At 39.9% G+C, this 14,574-nt stretch overlaps 1 protein-coding gene across 3 annotated transcripts in view; it reads left to right on the forward strand.

Annotated features, from left to right (window-relative positions):
* Positions 1-7,777: 7,777 nt before the first annotated feature.
* The window catches only part of AFF3 (ALF transcription elongation factor 3), a 226,793-nt gene continuing 219,996 nt past the window's right edge, over positions 7,778-14,574 (forward strand). For all 3 annotated transcript variants that reach the window (XM_087726604.1, XM_087726606.1, XM_087726605.1), the window contains exon 1: positions 7,778-7,931. In XM_087726604.1, coding sequence (XP_087582730.1) covers positions 7,879-7,931 — 53 coding nt within the window. In that variant the 5' untranslated portion in view covers positions 7,778-7,878. The remainder of the gene's footprint in view (positions 7,932-14,574) is intronic.

A 14,574-nucleotide genomic window follows, 5' to 3' on the forward strand; every position in this document is an offset into this window, starting at 1 on the left:
GGCTTGTGGTCTGTGATCAGTTCAAAATCCCGGACATAGAGATATTCGTGGAATCTCTTTACTCTGGCTACTGCAGCCAAAGCCTCATGGTCCAGTTGGCTGTAATTCCGCTCTGTAGTGGATGTCATGGAGTAAAATGCAATGGGGGCTTCGGTTCCATTGGGCATGCGATGGCTGAGGACAGCGCTGACACCAAAAGGGGAGGCATCACAGGTCAACACCAAAGGCATGGTCTGGCTGTATTTTACTAGGAACGAGACTGCTGACAAAAGTCTTTTTACAGCGATAAATGCGACAGCCTCAGTTTTTCCCCAGGACCATTTCTCATTCTTGGCTAGGAGGCGTGTAGTGGCTCAGCAACGGTAGCTTTCTGTTTGAGAAAGACGCTGTAGAAATTAAGGAGCCTGAGCAATGCCTGTAGTTTGGTCTGATTGCGAGGTGTGGGAGCTTCCTTAATGGCTTTAATTTTTTGTGAGATCGGGTGAATCCCAGACCCATCGATCATGTACCCTAGGAATTTGACTTTTGGTACATTGATTTGACATTTTTCTTTTCTGAGCGGAGGCCCTTGTCTCTGATTCTAGCCAAAACTGTTCATATGCTTTTTAAAAGTTGTGCTTCATTTGCGGCCAATACCAAGATGTCGTCGAAATAGGGGATGACTCCTGGAATCCCCTGCAAAAGTTGTTCCATAACACTTTGGAACAGTCCAGGGGCTATGCTAACACCAAATTGCAGGCGGTTGCATTTGAATGCACCCCTGTGTGTCACAATGGTTTGGGCCTCCGCGATAGCGCCATCTACTGGTAATTGTTGGTATGCCTGCACCATATCCAATTTTGCAAAGATTTTTCCTGGGCCGAGCAAATGCAATAGGTGTTGTACAATAGGTACAGGTTAAGCGCTTTGTTGTAGCGCTTTATTAATTGTACATTTATAGTCCGCGCAGATACGAACAGACCTGCCAGGCTTTACAGGTGTTACAATTGGCGTCTCCCAGTGTGCATGATTGACTGGCTCTAAGATGCCCTGGCTCACAAGCTTATCGATTTCTTTGTCAATTTTTGGGTGGAGAGCGAAAGGTACTTTCTTGTGCTCTAGCCTAATTGGGCCTATTGTGGGGTCTAAACTAAAGGAAATTGGGTTTCCTTTGTACTCACCCAGACTAGTGCCGAAGACGTCCTAGAACTCCTTAAAGATGGCTTCAGCGGCGTCCTCCCCCATGGAGTTGACTCCGGTCACTTCCATCCCCAAAGCTTGGAACCAATCAAGCCCCAGCAGGCTCTGAAGGTCCTCTCTGACACCATCACAGGGAGGTTTTTGCAGAATTGCTTGTAGTTTACCCGGAAGGTGCCTTGGTCCATGATGGGGACCTGGTTCTCTGGTAGTCTCGGAGGCGGACGTTGGGGCTTCTGAGGTGTCTCTTATGTAGCTTGGGGATCACTTACTTCAGGACTGACCATGAGATTATGATCAGTGACGACCCAGTGTCGATCTCTATTTCGCATGGAGAGTCCTCGATGAGGACAGGGGCTTTCAGCTTTTTGGGGTGAATGGTACGGATTTGTCTAACTGGAACAGTGACATTCAGCTTTTTTGGGCTCCCTGGGTGGCTTCGTGTGGCAGAAGTGAGGTTGGCGATTCTATCGTCCCCTTCTGACTCCTGTGGGTATTTCTGCCAAGCCCCTGGTTTGGGTCACTGTTTGCAGTTTTGTGCCCCCTTGGGCTGTCTTGCGGCCATAGGGAAATAGCTGCGACATACCTTGGTGATGTGCCCTTTCTACTCACATTGCTGGCAAATTGCTTCACGGAAATGGCAGGATGATCGGACATGATCTCACCTGCAGTTGGCGCAAGGCGGAACTTGTGAGTTGAATTTTCGCGCTGGCTTTGTGTGGCTACTGCGCATGCGGTAGCTGTCTTCCTCCTCACTCTCAGAGCTCTCGGTCTCTGTGGTCTTGCAGTGTACGCAGGTACATTTCCGCGTGTCCAGAGGTGTGCTGTGGCGCTGGAGAGTTTCCATCGATTGGGCGGCTGATTTGGATGCTCTAGCTTCGTCTAGTGAGATCTGCAGAGAGGTTGGATTTAGCCAGAAGCCTTCTCTGCAGAGTGATGTCTCGCACACCACAAATTATGCAATCCAGAATCAGCTTGTCTAGTTTACAGAACTCACAGTAGGCTGCGGCTTTTTGGAGCGCTGCCATGTACTCGTTGATCGATTTGCCCTCCTTCTGGTTCCGAATGTTGAACTGATACCAGTGAACGTATTTGTACAGCTTCGGCGCATAGTGGGTCTTCAGCGTTTGTTGTAGTGCAGACCAGTACACTGCTTGTAGGGGGGTCGGTTCGGAGAGGTTATTCGCCATCTCGAACACTTCCAGGCCACAGTAACTGAGGAACAAGTTCTTTTTTGGGGCTTCTGGAACGCCCATGAGATTGTTCCCTTCTAGGAAACACTCGAATCGTAGCATGTACGATTCCCAGTGTTCGGTACCTAGATAGTACGGAGTTGGTGAGGCGTGCATAGCCATTCTGGTTCTTTCTGGTTGTTCCACGATGGCTTGCTCGATGCCTCACAGGATGCTCCGGGTTGGATGTACTTGCAAGGCTTCGTTTGCTCTCTTTGTTTGCCTAGTTGCCTTCCAATCTCACCCTTGTCGCCAGTGTTAGATCAGGTAAAGGAGGCACACAAGGCATCAGTAACAACAGCTCTTTATTGCAAGTCAAGTAAACATCCGGCTGAGGAATGGCCAGGGATCTGTCAGACCTCTTGACCAATGGGATTCAACCTCTGTTCCCGCGGAACAGAGGACCTTGGTGGAAACCTCTGTCAGTCTGTCAGCGGGGGGGAATATCTAACAGCAAGAATGAGCTACAGAAAACTTTTTGGTGCCATCCAAAGACCAACTTTTGAAGCCCAGATCCAGTAGTCTGGTAAAATGAAGGATGGGGAAATAAAAGAAAAAAGAAGCCTTTAATACCTGTTCATATTGCTGTAAACCACTGAAGATAATAAGCAATATGATGTTTAATAATAAATAAATACCAATAGTTGAGGAGGGCAAAGAAGGAATCACATTTTGGGTGATTCCTTCTTTGAAGTAAAAGTAGAAAGGCCAATTCTTCTTTTTTACTATCCAAAATTAGTGTGTTATATCTGTTAGTTAACAGTCAAATGTTCAGTTTTAGTCCTATGGTGGTTGGTAGAAGAAAGCACTGGGGTAAAGGCTCAACTAGGCAAATTTAGAGCTCAGATCTAATGACTTTATAGGGAAGCAATTCCTTTAAAGTGCCAATTAGCTGGCAATAAGCCCAATTTTACTTGTACTGTAGAAAAAATATGTAATTAAAAGAAAAACAACAAAATATTTTTTAAAAAATAAGAAAAAAATTGGGGCAAACAGTTTTAGTTAATTTGTGTCCCAACATGTGTCAGATTAAATATTTGGGCTTGGCTTGTTATCTCAGCTCTAAGATGCTGCTGCTCCGTGGATAGTCATTTGCGGCCTCTTTGAACAGCAATTAGGATTCTTTCTTTTTTTTTTTTTTGGATAGGAGGATTCTGGACTTTAGCCATGACTAAGTCTGTATTGTGAATGGAGGGGTATAGAAGAAAACATATTGTCTGCCCTTGAAACTCCTGAAGACAATATTATCTTCCCATCTTCTATAAAACCTCTGTTAGAAGCTGGCTAGAGGATTAAGAAGGAACTATGTTTTTGTAAGACAAGACTATGCTATAAAATCTATTACTTCTAAACTGTACATCCTGAATATGTCTCTAAAGTCTTTTGCTGGTTACTATGCTTCTGAGTCTGCCACCATATAGCAAAAGATAATTATTACTTTATTACCAACTGTAGAAAAATAGATAGAAACAATATTTTGATGGGACAAAATCAGTTAAAATATTAAATGACGGCTGAAAGGATGACAAAAAAAAAAAGATTCATTTTCTTAACTTCTCACCCTGAAAAGCCTTAATTTGTATATTTCATACAGTCATGCTTTCATTTCCTTATCCGGACTTTTATAGTTATATTTAATTGCAGGGAAAAAGTGGTAGCAGAAATCCTAAGAGGCAGCAATATGCTTTCTATTTATTAGGGTGCGTCTAACCTATTGTCCTCTATCCATTTTGGTTTTCCTTTCCACATTCAATGGTTTGCACCATGCATCAGTGGTTCATAGCATACCACAGTGCAGGCTGTTTGCCAAGCCTCATCTTTCCAGGAAAATGTCACTTAGTTATCCTTCTCCTTTCAATCAAATCTTGCTGTGGCCTGACTCTTCATGGTCTCTGGAAGATCTTTATATTTCTGGAAGGTAGGAGAGAAAGAAGAGGATCAGAATTATTATTAGGCAGAATACACTAGAGACTAATAAATTAAGGATGTGCAGTCTACAGCACCCTCAAGAATATGACAAGTTAAAGCTAATACAGAATTCATATGTGCATTCATTTTATTTATGACTGACGGATTCCATTGTGATATGGCTTGGCAGTTATAGGTACTACCTATTTAAAAATTATTTTGCATTTATGCTTGTTAACAGTAGTAACATACCGGTTCACACTATAATAAATGGAAACACTGCATATCAATGTAAACTTCTTTTTCTTTTATTACAATACATTGAAGATAATGGGTCATTCTTTCACAATTAAAGCACTGCTTATGTTTATTCTTATACTACAGTGCCTGTAATAGCTTATATTACTAAACTACAGATTTTTAAAATTAATTTATGTTTATAAAATCAACATATAAGCAAGCAATGTAAATAAGAAGAAAGGTTCATATTTCTTCTTCTTCTGGGATTAAATTGTTTACTAGAGTCTGTATTGGTAATGGACTTGGGCAATGTAGAGGTGTCCCATTTTGGAATCAAATAGCTAGATAAGCTTGTAACTTTATTTTGTAAGGTTTTTAATATTTATGTTGTACTTTTTTTTAAGAAAAAGGATTTTGGTTTAAGGAAACTACCAGTTTTACTGCGTACTTGGGAGACCGCCTCCTGCCAGTCACCTCCTCTCGACCCATAAGATCCCAGATTAGGCCTCCTCCGAGTGCCATCTGCCAGCCAGTGTCGGCTGGCAACTACGCGGAGGAGAGCCTTTTCTGTAGCTGCTCCGACCCTTTGGAACGATCTCCCCGTGGGGATTCGTACCCTCACCACCCTTCAGACCTTCCGCACAGCCCTCAAGATCTGGCTATCCCGCCAGGCCTGGGGGTAAAGACTATAATTTGCCCCCACCCGAATGTTGAATGAATGTTGCTTGATCTTAATTATATATTGTGCTTTATGTTATTGTATGTCTTCCCTTCCCATGTAAGTTGTTAGCCGCCCTGAGTCCCCTCAGGGAAAAGGGCGGCCTATAAATAAACGCAACTATAACTATAACTATAACTATAGAATTATTTTCCTAACGTGAGTTAAATTCACTCTAAGGGAAACTGATACATGAAGTCAAACTTTAGCATCAAGACAGATGAAAGATTTTTTCAAGATCCGGCATCTAATTGGAGGTCAGGTAGTCAAAGACAGGCACACATGTAGTATATGCTCAAACACAAATATAAAGTCACCGAACCTCACTCACCTTGTCATTTCCAAGTAGGTGCATCAGATGGTTAACCATCTGGCAGAACAGATAATTGAAAGGGTCTTTCCTACTGATGAAAATAACCTAACCTCAGCTCCCAAAGTGTTTATTTAAGTGAGCAGTGTCATCTTAACTGCAATTGAGTGATATGGTGGGATTGGACTCTTTTAAAAAGCTGTCAGCCTTCCTTAAGTAATCTTGAAAAAGACAAGGAGGGCTGGAGGTAACTACTATAACAAGGATAGAAGATAGGGAATCCCAGAACTTAAGAGAGAGCTAGAGCTAGAGACAGAGCTAGAGAGATAGAATATCTATGCATGGTGGGTAAAAACATACACACACACACAGACAGAAACAGAGATTGTGTGTGTATATGTATGTATGTACGTATATATGTTATCTATCTATCTATCTATCTATCTATCTATCTATCTATCTATCTATCTATCTATCTATCTATCTATCTAATCTCCTAGAAGACACTTCCAAATTGCTGCCTCAAAACCTATATGCATGATGCTTGAGTCACAGGAACAGAAGGTCTCTCAGAGGCCTTCTAATCCAGGGGTTGGCAACTTTAAACACTCAAAGAGCCACAAAGGTCCTAACCAGAAGCCCCCCATTCAATTCTGGAGCCAACTGGAAGTCTGGTTCTCCCACCATAGAGTCTCTTCCTAGCGCTGCATCCTTTTTCCTCTACCTGTCCTAAGCGAAAGCCCTATCAATTGTGGAGCCGACAGCAACAGGGAGCCACAGCAGAGGGATGAAAGAGCCACATGTAGCTCCAGAGCTGGAGTTTGCTGACTTGTATTCTAATCTAACCCTCTGCCCAGACCAGGAATTCTCATATTGTCCCAAAGAAATAGCTGTCCAGTCTTTTTTTTTAAAAAAAAAGTCCAATGATGGAGCGCTTACAACTTCAGGAATCAGGCTGTTCCCCTGTTTAACAGCCCTCATTGTCAGGAAATTCCTCCTTATTTTGAGTTTGATTTTTTTTATAAAGCTTCTAGTCCTTGATTCATGTCCTACCCTCAGATGCAAAAAACAAAAACAAAAAACCCTGTTCCATGTAACAGAGTGTAAGATATTAGAAGACTTATTATTTTTCCTTTCTCTTTTTTAGTCTAAACATACTCGGTTGTTTACAGGATTTAGCTTCCATTTTTTGTTGCTTTTCTCTGGACTCTTTCTACTTCTTCAGCACCACTCTTGTGTTGGTGACCAAAACTAGATGCTGCAGTCTGATTGGTTCCTGTAGAGTCTGATCTTGACAAGTAACCTGGAGTTCTTCCTTCCTTGAATACTGCTCCAAAGTACCAAGCCACACATCTGAGGACTCTTTGTTAATTTGCCTAGCTAATGATTCCCTCCTTCAGTCAAGTCTATCTGTCCAAAACATGCTTTTGCGTTATTATTTGCTTCTTTGCAACTTGATGGGGGCACTTAGGAAAGGTGGATAAGGTAAGGTCTGGGGTCCTTGGCCTGTCCTGCTGTTTCCCAATCTAAAGGTCAGATGTTCTATTTGCCCCAGAAGAGGCTTCTGAGAAAATATTTGAGCAGGGCCAGGGTAGAGAAGGATGCCTGAGAAAGCAAAGGTCACCTTAATCAATCCCGTCCCTTTCCTTCCCCTTCAACGCAACCCTTTCTCCTGAACGAAGACGGCTTTGCCACCCTCGGCGGCTGAGACATGCGTATTTTCAGTGGCATTTAAACAATACAAAAAACAAACAAAAAAAAACAACCCAGCACGAGGACTGAACTCGAGGCAAGGAAACAAAAGCGGGCAGAGACGGATAACTCGCGGCGTCTCGGCTCGGTTTGTTTATTTTTCAAGCCACCCCCGAGGAGCCGTCGGGAGGTTCTCCTGCAGCAACCTCAGCGAGCGCGCCAGCCTGAGAGTGTCACACGCTGCATACACGCATCCCCGCGCTGGGCCTAGAGAGCAAGCGGGCGGGCGGGCGGGAGGAGGGGGGGGTGGAGGAGGGGAAAGGGAAGCGAGAGAGGCGGCAGGCAGCCGAAGGAGAAGAAGCGCGCCGAAGAAGAGCGGCGGTCGCGGGCCGACAGAGGGAAGGGGAGGTGGCGGGGGGAGAGAGACACCTCCAGTCACTGCGTCTTTCTCTAGCCGGGGAAGAGGCGGGCAGCGAGGGAGGGGCCGCGCGAGCTCCGGCTCCCCGCTGTGCGCCCACCCGCGGCGCTGCGAAGAGGCGCAGTGGCCGCCGCGCGGCTGTAGCTGAGCGGCGCTGACATCTTCCAGCTCCCTTGGTTTCACCATGGACAGCTTCGATTTGGCGCTTCTGCAGGAATGGGACCTAGATTCTCTGTGGTAAGGCTGGGGGGGTCCGCGTTGAGAGCGCTGCGTTTGTTCGGTTTTTCCCACTTTGGGTGCCGGAGTTCTGAAAGAGCCGCGGGAACGGGCTACTCCAGTCCACGTTGGGAATGGGCTTTTGGTAGTTTTATTGTAGTATTCTCACGAATGCTAAAGGTGCAGTAATGGTACTAAGAAGGGTAAAATGACGGAGCCTTATTGCATGTCGTATTTTCGTTTCCAGTGATATTCTTCACGCTGTCCTTGCAAACTCCCTTCCTGGGGGCTGAGTTGGGCAACTGCACCCCTCAGTTTCTTGTGCTCCCACTCTTTTCATTTGCAATTTTCCTCTTCTGCAGTTCCGCTATTTTCCCGCCTCCCTCTAAACTATTAACCTCTTTCTCCGTCTTCTTTCGGGGCAAGTTCCCCAGGGCTCTCCCCCCTCCCCCCGTGCGCATTTATGTCTTCCCGTTTTCCCTTCTTTCCTTGGAAACACCTTGGTTTTCTCTGCTTGATTCTCGCCCCCCCCCTCCCCAGCCTGCTCCGCCTTCTGCTTTTGGAGTTATTGTCCCCCTTTTTTTCTGGCTTAGACGCGGCTCCCCAGCCTGACCCGCGTCTTCACCTGGTGACAATAAATATAGAAATTGCTGCATTTCCAAACGACATCTGGCAGCAGTCAGAAACCATTTCTAGAAATATCATTAACCACTCCAGGTGGAAATTTCTTCCCTCTCGTTGTCATTCAAAGGGCTAGCCTTCACAAGCGAATGCCTCCAGTACAATAATTGCAACTGATGGCATTTAGCATATGGGCACCCTTAGCTCATTCCCTCTCGCCCTATAATTACAGTAATGCATTGCTGTGAGTTAGCCTTGATCTGTGTGTGTGGGTGTTGTTTATGCATCTCAGGTACTTTTTGCAACTGCTGGGTGCCCCTTCAATCTGTGCCAGCTTTCCTGTTGATTATAGCCTTTATGGCTTAACCTTTTGTGTGTGCTTCTAGGAGAAAGTAAGTACATCATATGGTTAAACGAATGATTATTTATGTTCTGAGTTTAAAGAAGCACAATACACATTCGTTTAACATTCCTATTACATATGTCCTAAGTCATTACTGATTGCTGTGTAACAGTCTGTTCTCTTTTTGCAAGGAAGCTGTTCAGAAGATACAGTTATACTGATATGCAGATATTTCTATGTTTAGTGTAATTGGGATAATGATGGAGTTGTTTTGCTGAAAAATTGTTTGTAATTTTGTCTCAGGTTTAGGAATTGTGGAAATATCTCATTGACAATATACAGTATGTTCAAATCTATCTGTCTGTCCATCCACCATCCATCCATCTTTAGGTGATGTGTTTTTTGTCTGAACATTATGCATTCTGTCAAAATAAGCAGGACAGTTAACATTGGCAATGAGTTTTCTATGGAAAAAAGATATTGTGATTGTGCTCTATAAGCTCTGCTACTACTGAGTACTGCAAATTGAGAAATGGCTTATTGAAAAGTTTAAATCTTAAATGTAAATGGAATGCAATATATTTCAAATGGAGTTGAACATTACAATTACTAATGAATTATAGGTATTGGATTCTAGAAATATAGCCCCTGATAATGGATACTTTCTATCCATATTACTCTTGATTTTAATGAATAGATATAATCAATAATTTACTATCATGCTATAAATGTCTTTATAACTTTACTAGTAGACTGTGACTGAGATTATGTTATCAGGGTCAATGCTTGTTTTGGAACTAAGCAATTATATTGCTTTCTTTTTGATGTATTTAGGCCAATTCAGTCTTAAATATTCCATAAAAAACGGAATGGTTTGATTATCTGGATTGAAGAATATAATAGGACCAACCCCCCCCCCCCTTTAATTTCCTTTACAATGGAAATTAGCTATTTCTCTGGCATAGTTAGTATTTAAAGAAATCTGGCAAAAATGTTGGGAGACTAGATGTATTTGGTACATTATGCATTCTGCATTTTCAATATTTTTTCATAAGCTTAAGTATCATGATTAATTTCAGTGTTACGTATTTGCACTAATGTTAAAAAGTTAGCCTTAAATAAATACTGTGAATTTGTCTAGAGAGCAACTTTAAGACAACTGTACACAAATATCTATTATTTTTGTTTGGAGATAAGATTTATATAGTTGCAGATATTGTCACTGATTCATTATGCTCAGCAGTAAGCAGTGTTTTATATCCTGAGAATGGCATAATTAGTTTGAGATGGGATTTGCTTGGCAAGTATTAACATTCTGTATTTTACTGATTAGCCTTGGTTTATTTGTTGCCAAGCATTTCATTGCAAAATGAGCTTGTTTTGGTCAGTCATTTTAAGATTAATTGAGAGAATAATTATATTTTACAAACATAGTAGAAAGTGGATACTTTGAAAAATTAATATTGATAACATCATATCTTCACCACAGCGTGACCTGTATGGAACAGAAAACTGCAAGCTTCTTGTGATTGGAGGCCTTATGCCACATTGTGCATTGTTTTTCTCTCTCCATCCTTTCCCTTTTTAGTGAGCAATTGGGTTATTGAAATTTACAGAATTTCTGTCACTTCCATCCATCCAATAAACTTGACCATTATGTTTTAGATATTATGACATTGTTTTCTTCTTTCTAAAAATTATTTGTTATTGCAAGTAAGAAAAATGCACAATTAGATCAATATTATTGTGTGAAAAGGAACCACATTCTTGGGTAGCAGCAGTAAAGCATTGCATTTTGGACTGTATTTACAATGATTTGGTTGCTCATTTAGTAGTAGTGTAGTACTTGATCACTTCTTTACTTAAAAATGTAAGATTCGATAGCCACTTATACAATTTTTATGATTAAATAAAAATGGTTAACCTAACGATGTTCTTATGTGATGAAGCAATGAATGGCAACATGAGAAATTGCATTGTTGCATATAGAAAGACATAACATCACTATTATTGATGCATAATACAGGCATGTACACATTTTGTAAGGATGTTATTACTGCAGATAATTCCTCTTAGTTATGTTCTCTTTCTTCAATAATATTCCAGCTGCAGGACATTGTTCGTAAATACATTTGTGCTGAAATTGCTGTATTTTTTTGGAATTCATAACACGTAAAATGTAGTATAACTTGTTGTTTAGGTTGCTTATACTTTGAGATAATGTAAATAATAGTTCATCAATGATCAGTACTATAATTAATCCCAAGAAACACTTAAAACAATATAATGCACTTTGTGTATTTTCTGTATCCATTAAAAAAGTGTATAATGTGCAGTTAGTTTGCAATCAATTCACTACATTTTTCATTGGCATAGCAATAATGTTGGTGGGAAAGCAGCTTTTTATTTGGCTGCACTCTAAATGCACTTTACTGCATCTACAATTGTGTTTATGCAAGACAAAACAAGCTGAGAATCTTGCAAAATTACTGTAAATCAGATTGTAGACATTTAATGAAAATATTTCTGTTTGAAGACTATCTCAGGACTCTTTTAAAAAGGCAAGGTAATTCACAAATGCCTATGTATTATACATAATGTATTGTGTGTGTATTTGTGTGCCATTTATATTTGGATATTTATTTTTTCAGTATTCTTTTATGGCTGCTTATAAAACTTTGGAATGAAGACTGTTACCATTAAAATCTGCAAGTACTTTATGCTTTATTCATAGCCAATTAAAGTAAAAGATAAGACACGATAAGACTTTTCTGAGAAGATGGAGAACATAAATGAGATTTGAATCTTTTGCCCTCCTGGTTGAAAATTGTGGGAATGAGTTCAGATTAGACTGAAGGCATTCTACTCTGAAATCTGGAAAATTGTTGCTAATCAGCATATCCAGTATTGAGCTAGACAATTCAGTCATCTGACTAGGAGTAAGGCAGCTTCTCAGATTGCCATTATATTTGAAGAATCAAGAAAATGAAGTTCATGAAGGGGGGAAATGCTGGCTGTTATCATTTCAGACTCTTAAGCATGTGATAGAATATTTTTCCATTATCTATCTTCCCAGAAGCCCTATGTAAGGAAAAAAACAACACCTGGAAGGGATGCTAAAAATAACAGTCCCATATTAAAGCTAACTAGTAAACTTCAATGTGATTTATTTATTTATTAAATTTATATTATACAATGAGATGTACGGCAAGGTGATACAAAATCACCTATCCTTTTTTCTGCCCTGAAGAAATATTTTGCAAACTAGATTGGGCAAAAATGGAATTAAAATCAATGGTGCCTATTTAAACTACTTAAGATTTGCAGATGATGATGTTTTTTTCACAAGATCTTTCAGAAGATCTACAAAAACACATACAAGACCTACACAAAGCAGGAGAACCATTTGGCTTAAAAAATAAATCTGAAAAAGAGCCAGGTTAGGTTTATAAATTCACCAACAAAAGAACAAAATTGTATCTGGAGAAGAACTAGACATCGGACAAGGGATTTCAATGGAAGGTGATATAAGAAAGTAAATTGAACGATGTGTTAAATGTGGTTGGCAGGCATTTGGCAAGTTAACCGTAATTTTCAAGAACAACCTCCCTCTATGCCTGAAGAGAAAAGTTTTCAATCAGTGTGTGCTACCTGTTGTAACATATGCCAGTGAAACATGGACACTCACAATCACTACAAAAACTACAAGTGGTTCAAAGAGCAATGGAAAGATCCATGCTCGGCATTACAAGACAAGATAGAAAGACCTGCATGTGGATTAAAGAACAAATGAAAATGTACGATGCCATCAAAAGAGTAAAAGAATTGAAATGGAAATGGGCTGGTCACATAGCAAGAAGAGCTGATAGCATGTGGACTAAGGCAGTCATAGAATGGATTCCACTTGACAAAAAGCATCCAGAAAACAAACTTAAAACAAAACGGAGCAACAACATCAGCAAGTATTGCGAGCCCAAAGGAAAGCTCAAGATCATATTGGTTGGAAACATGCAAAAGAAGCCTTCATTCTGCAGTGGATAGGTAGACAATGGCTAGAATGATGATGAAATTTGTACACCTCCCAAGTCCCAATGTTTGTTGGTGGTTCACATTAAAAAGAAGAAAAAATACAGTAATAGCTTAAAATAAGAATACTTTTATTAATATAGCTTATTTTTTAAATGTGAGAAATTTGCATATGACAGTGCAATGATCTTCCACTTTAGAATAAATAATATTTATCATTAACGATACAAATAATTAAAGGAAATTTATTTAGGAAATTTGTTTGTTTACTTGTTGACCATTTATGGACAATTCCAGGAAGTGAACTACCTATACATGAGAGCATATTGTTTACCTCTTTTTGTTAGCATTGAAGAACTAAATTCCTTATCTTCCATTCTCTGTTCCTTGTGTAGCTTAACTATAAAAAGACAAAATATGGGATGAGTGGAAGACTGAGATCTCTTTTTAATTTGAGTTTTCTTTTTAATTTTCTGAGTTGCTCTGAAAGATAATAAGAAAACCAGGATTAAAATGTTATAAAAATAAATAGATTAGATTTTCTTAGATTTTAAGGTCATGGTCCTGAAAAATAGATTAGTGATATTTCATATATCTCAGTGATTGTGGCAAGGCCACATTCATAACAAACTTCAGTATCAACCCACAGTTTCTTCCTTTATTGCTCCTCATTACATATGGCCTAAACCAGAGTTTCTCACCCTTGGCAACTTTAAAATGGATGGATTTCAACTTCTATGGCTGGCTGAGGAATTCTAGGAATTGTTGCCGACTATAAAAGGCGGTACTTTTCTCAGTTTCAGATGCAATGCTTTTATCAAAAAATATCTTGTCTGTACTTTCAGTGTATGTACATGCATACACACACACACACACACACACACACACACACACACACAAGATAATTCTATCCTTTCTAGCCTCTCATTCACAATGAATTCTTGAGTTCAGGAATGTTATGTTTCAAAAACAGAAACCTGTAGCAGGATTAGGTAAGATAAATACCAAATTACACAATGATCCACCAGATTTATTTAATTATTATTGTAAGTATATATTTCCTTTTATTATAGCATTATGAAACAGTCAAAAATGTAAATTTCTTAGTTGATAATATGGCTAAGGCTACTGTTGTCTTATGACCTTTAGATTTCTCTTCAGAAATAGAGTATGGTGCAAATAAGGACATTCATGATTTGGTTTTGTGAAGGTTTCCAATTTGTTGGACAGTTCTTAATTTAGCATTGGCAGACAGAAACTACTGCTGTCAGAATATATTTTATTGACACTTTGTTAGCTATATGCTGTATGTTGACCTTTGACAAAAAGCCACAGCTGCCATATATCTTGCAGACCCTGAAAAAGAAAGGGAAAAGGTATGTTTCTTGTACTTGCAAGAGAAACAAAGCAAAATAAATAACATGAATTCTAAAACCATTTTAGAACAGAGAAGAAACTGAGATTTCAGTCCTAGAATAAGGTAGTGTTCTTTGTAGGTCTGTATATATGCTTGTAATGTTGATGCATCCCAATATTCTTAATTTTCCCAGCAGGGGATTAACCAGAACTTCAAAACAATTATTATATTTGATAAATATTTTAACAGTGGTTTTCCTTGACACAAAGCAACTTTTACAATATGCTTAATTTGCAGTGAAAAGTGAACATGGAATA

This window comes from Thamnophis sirtalis, unplaced genomic scaffold (genome assembly GCF_051295495.1).
Source record: "Thamnophis sirtalis isolate CommonGarterSnake01/CBP01778 unplaced genomic scaffold, rThaSir2_p1.2 scaffold_12, whole genome shotgun sequence".
Lineage (NCBI taxonomy): Eukaryota > Metazoa > Chordata > Lepidosauria > Squamata > Natricidae > Thamnophis > Thamnophis sirtalis.